The 5,419-nt window shown below is 40.7% G+C and overlaps 1 protein-coding gene across 1 annotated transcript in view; it reads right to left on the reverse strand.

Annotated features, from left to right (window-relative positions):
- Positions 1–637: 637 nt before the first annotated feature.
- Positions 638–5,419, reverse strand: part of EPCAM (epithelial cell adhesion molecule) — a 10,048-nt gene continuing 5,266 nt past the window's right edge. The window contains exons 3-10 of the mRNA XM_010194878.1: positions 5,054–5,264; positions 4,224–4,464; positions 3,852–3,917; positions 2,664–2,727; positions 2,182–2,283; positions 1,821–2,018; positions 1,359–1,400; positions 638–679 (exon numbers count right to left, since the gene is read on the reverse strand). Of these exons, the coding sequence (XP_010193180.1) occupies positions 638–679; positions 1,359–1,400; positions 1,821–2,018; positions 2,182–2,283; positions 2,664–2,727; positions 3,852–3,917; positions 4,224–4,464; positions 5,054–5,264 (966 nt within the window). The remainder of the gene's footprint in view (positions 680–1,358; positions 1,401–1,820; positions 2,019–2,181; positions 2,284–2,663; positions 2,728–3,851; positions 3,918–4,223; positions 4,465–5,053; positions 5,265–5,419) is intronic.

A 5,419-nucleotide genomic window follows, 5' to 3' on the forward strand; every position in this document is an offset into this window, starting at 1 on the left:
ATTTAATTCAAATGTAACAATGGTATTGAGGTATTATACAGCTAATTCAAACTTCGTTAATTGGTGTTCTACAATATTCACCTGTGCTGAGGTTGTTTGCATTTAGGAAATACAGTGCTGAATTTTTAAGCACCACCACTTTGCAGATTATAAGTTCAACATGGTAGAATTAGAAGCCTGTTTCAAAGTTTTATTAATTCAAGTCATAAAAAAGTTACAGTCACTTCAAATATGTACAAATAGCCATAAAAACATTATGTTCAGTTATACAGGAGACAGTCTCATTATAACATGGCTACAAAAATCATTTTCAATAAACCTCCCAGAAGGGTAAAACAACCATTTAAGCATCTACGCTCCAACTCCCTAGTAACAGCAGTTGCCAACTTATTTCATCATAAAAAACCAAACATTAAATCAGGGAGCAATAGTTAAGTTTGACTTGAGTAAGATGGGGCACTTAAGAATTAACTCTCAACAAATTGTAAAAGTAGTAGCATGGTTACCAGTCTTAGCTGTTAAGAGTTTTAACAATCATTAATTGAGTTTATTTGCCTCACTTTCAGGAGGAGTCTCTTAACCCTCCAATGTTTGTTGTCTTCTTGTTTGAATCTTGCTCTGTCTTCATCTGATTTAATTATGCATTCAGCCCTCTATGCATTTCATTCATTTCCTTTACCTGGAAGAGAGGAGAGAAGAATATCAACATTTGTGCCACTTCTCAACATGAGACCCAGGAAATCAATAGGACGTAAAAACCCAGACTTTCATCAGCAAAGGGATCTAACAGAATCAAACACTCTAAGACCACTGTAACAAGTATGCTTTTACAATTAAGAAAAATAAAACAAAACCAAAACCACATCACTCTGGGGCATGTGCAGGGAGCAGACTTTTTATTTAGCTACAGCACCCCTTGGATTCCTTTACAAAAGGCCTGACACTGGGTGTGAAGCACCATGCACTAGTGCCATTTGCTACTATTCCATTGGAAAATAGCTCTTCAATAGAAACTGCAAGCTGCACCCTAACACCTGAAGTCAATGTCTTCACAGACCATCAGTATTTCCTGTGGATTGTATAGCCCTTACTATAGATATGTAAACACGGTACTTGCTGTCATCACCGCCTCCCACCCCTGGGAAATGCAGCAGATCACCAGTTGCCTTTGAAACTAGTGCAGAACGAACATGGTGAACTATAGGGATGAAAACTAGTTACAGAATTTGAATACTTTCAGTATCCTTGAATATATCTGAAGTACCCAAAGCAAGCTTTTAACCTACAGCAAACTTAAGAGTTTCTGGATTCTAGCCAACCTCCACCCAGCACATAGATCATAAACAGAAATTAATTACCTCTGCTTTCACATACTTCCCTTTCCTCCTCCTTGTGAAGACCTGCAAGAGAAGGACAGTGTAACTGTGAAGTTTTATTTAAGTCTTGACTTACATGCAAGCTTATCTGGTTGTAACTTTAAAAACTCCAAACTTGAAGCTGTTCCTTCTCATCCTTCCAAAGCGAGGTACACAAAAGGCTGTCACTCTCTACTACTTTAAACCAGGAGGCAAGACAGGTACACAGGTACTTCCTTAATCTCACTGAGTTTTTCCTAATGCTTTAATTTTCCATGCAACACCCTTCTGTCATAACCTGAAACAGTGACAGTACGTCCGTCACCTCTTCCCCACCTCCGAGGTCTCAAAAAAGAAGCCAGTTTACAGAGGAAGACCCTTTCTATCAGAGTCCAAATACCCTGATATGTTATTTACCAAATTACACTATTATCCATTCTACTTAGCAGCTTTGTTAGAACTTACCAGAACAACAATTCCAGCAACTATTGCTATTATTATTATTACAATGACAGCAATGAGGCCAGGAGTCAGATTCTTCATGGAAAACTCTGGTGCTATTTCATCAACATAGTAGAACGCAGTCTTCTCAAAATTCAGCGCTTCATTATCAATGCTGAAGTTTAGTCTGTTATTACTGTAAAAGATGGGCTCACCTTTTACCTAGGAACAGACAGGGAAAAAAAGAGACTTGCTAGTGCATATTGTAATAGGCATTCATCACTGCAATAACTCATCTTGCTTTAGCCAGTCCGCAGCAAGACTACTGGATGCAATGCATAATACACATTTAGCCTTTGGCAGACTTTACCCATGACAGACTTACATCTTTTTCAAAGTAGTAGGCCACATCAGCTATATCCACATCTCCAGAAGTTTTGTCTGAGGAATTTTGCTTCAAATCAATAGTAATGTAAGGTTCTTCATACTGCAAAAAACATAGTATATTATTAAGAAAGGTCTAGTTTAAATCGAGCTTTTAAATACACAGCAAGATACTGTGTTTCAACTTGTGAACTCTCATCCTGAATCAAGTTTATGGTACTTTTCTCACGCCAACTCTTTATAGTACGATTCAAATTCCGCTTTTTTAGTGAAGCAAAGTAGGAATTCATCTACAGACTGAGGAGAGCAATACGTAATTTCTCAGTACTCTCAGATAACAGCTATTTGCTAGCAGCTCAGTGTCAATATTTTGAGAGCTTCTAAGACAACTCACGCTGTAATGCATTAGTTAAACATGGGTTTTCAAAGTTATTCACAACAAAAATAGAATTTATACGTTGCTAAATATTATGTGCCTCTTACCAGAACACTAGCTATATAGCGTCCATCCAGCATATAACGACTGGAAATTGTTTCCTTGAAGAATCTGTGAGGATATTAAAGCCATAGCTGTTAAAATAATACTATTTTACTCTTCTATTTCCAGAAGCAGGGAAGTCTAGTGTAATTGTATTTTTCCTGCAGCCTTTCTGTGGTGGCTTGACCCCAGCTGACACAGCTAAGCCCTTATCTAGTCTCTCACTCACTTCACCCAGCAGGATTCAGAAGAGAATCAGAAGGGCAAAAAGCAAGAAAAAAATCCCCTCATACATCAAGATAAAGACAGCCAAATAAATGAAAGGGTTGGATAGGGGAAATAAAAAACAACAAACAACAAACAAGTGATGCAAAAGCAATCACTCACCACTAGCAGATTGACACCAAGCCAATCTCCAAGCAATGTCTACTTGGGAAAAACTTCCCCCCACAGATTTACGGCTGAGCATGACATTATACAATACAGGACATATCTTCGGTCAATTCAGGTCAGCCATATCCACTGTCCCCCCTCCTTTTTAACCTCTTGCCCACCCCCAACTTACTCATTGGGGCAATAGAGTGAGAATCTGAGAAGGCCTCAACACTGTGTAAGCACTGATAAACGCCAGCTAAAACACTGGTGACTTAACACTGTTTTGGTCACCGGTCTAACACACAGCACCATGCCAACTGCTACCAAGAAAATTAACTTCATCTCAACCAAATCCAGTACACTCCAATTATTAAATTATACTACAGCTGTTAATTTTTTAACAGTGAAGATGCACTTACTGAAAAATAAACACATATTACTGCAGTGTTAGAAGAGTTTGAACAGTTGAGTTCAGAAGAAGAGCTAGAGTAGCAGCTTTTGCTCCAGTAAATTTAATAGCTACAAACATTTTTCTTGCTGTATGACCTCTGACAGAAAAGTAGGATTTTATTTTAGCAAAAAACCCCAACAAATTGTTGTTTTTCTGCTGCTGCTTCTATGCAGTCTGTCTGCCATCTTTGGGCAGAAGACCTTACTGTCTTCCATTTCCTTCAGTGTATTGACTTGACAAAAAAAAAATCAGCAATTTAAAACGGAAGTGAATCTCATTAGCAGTTAATGCTTCCCTGTTTATAAGTACACTAGATATCTTGTAGCACATGCAGATGTTGTCACGACATCTCCCTGTCATCACTTACTTCTTTAAGGATTCAGCGTTCAGAGGAGTGTTTCTCTCTGTGTGTTTCATTTCAATGATGATCCACCTGAAGTAATAAAAAAGTAAATGAATATTCTTAAAGCATGTACATATAACAATGCATATGAAAAAGTTAACCCCGGGGGAAAACAACAGCAGTTAAAGAAAAAACAAAGAACTCCCCCTCTACAAAACTCTTCAATGTCTCTTCATTACTTAAGAAAACACAAAACCGAGAAAAGCAACAAATGAGGATTTATTGCACTATCTTCATTTATCCTCAGTACATCATTCATATATATAAATCCTTTATGAGACAGAGCCTAATACAGGAATGTTTTCATGTTACAGCACACCCTGATGGAAGACTTACATTGTTCTGACTAACTGATTGCACTTCAAGTCGGCATCATGTTTGTCAGTTCTTCTAACACCAGCTGTATTCACACACCAACAGGTGGTTCCATTGCACTGCTTCGCCTTGAAAATACCAGTATTTTCACACTCGGGATCATAAAGGCCATCAGTATCTTCAAATGCATCTTTTGGTTTCCCACTACGACCTGATTTTGAGCTTGTCACTTCTGCTTTCATCAACAGGCATTTTGACGTCACTAAAAATAACCAGAAAGTCACATTATGCAGCACATTCAAAACAGAGCTCTTTATAAAAAAGACAAAGGTTACATAAGAAGCAACTAGATTTAAAGCCTTTACAAGTAAGGGCGTGTGCCTAACTTCTGAAGTCCAAATTCAGCCACTTTCAATTTCATTTGGCCAGAGGATCACTTACAGCTCAGCTGAGCTGGAACCAAGAGTAAAGTCTTAGAAGGGTCTTTCACCTCTAGATTTGTAGGCAAAGTCACGATACGTGCTTAGAAGGAAGCTAAAAATTAACCTTTGAGAAACCCGTGCCATTAGAGGCCAAATACTAAGGAGGATGGGGGAAGCCTGCATCAATATTATAAGTTATACACACATCCACACAAGTTACACAGGAGGAACCCTAAACGCTTATTTTCCATCACCAGTTGACCTGGAAGACCAGGAAGCAGTTTTCCTGCCTTGCAACCATTATTTGCCGAGAACTCGGTGGTCATTGCCAGATAGGCCCTTGAGTTCAACCGAGTTGACTTTTCCTTGTCGCCCCATCCCGGAGCGCACACCCGGGCCGAGGGCAGGCGACACGCGTGCTGTACTCACGAGTGTTGCAGTTCACGGACAGGCCAGAGCCGATCGAGTCGCACCAGCAGGCGCCGTTGACCTCCCTGCAGTTGGTGACCCGCTTGTTCTTCTCGCAGATGCACGCTGGAAGAGAACCGCGGCTGTGAGAAGGCTCCCTCAGGCAGACAGCCGGGCACCTCCGGGCGCCGCCACCCGCTGCTCCGCAGGTGGGGTGGAGACAAAGCCACCCCTGACCAACCAGACCATGCCGGGTGTGGTGTACTCGTACCCACCGCTCCCACCTCGCCACCCGCCCTTCCCCAGGAAAGGGCAAGAACTTCCTTCACGACACCCAGGCTCCCCGAGGGCCGTTCCCGCGGGCTACCTGGCCCCTTCGGCCATAAA

This window comes from Mesitornis unicolor, unplaced genomic scaffold, assembly GCF_000695765.1.
Source record: "Mesitornis unicolor isolate BGI_N332 unplaced genomic scaffold, ASM69576v1 scaffold37690, whole genome shotgun sequence".
Taxonomy (NCBI): domain Eukaryota; kingdom Metazoa; phylum Chordata; class Aves; order Mesitornithiformes; family Mesitornithidae; genus Mesitornis; species Mesitornis unicolor.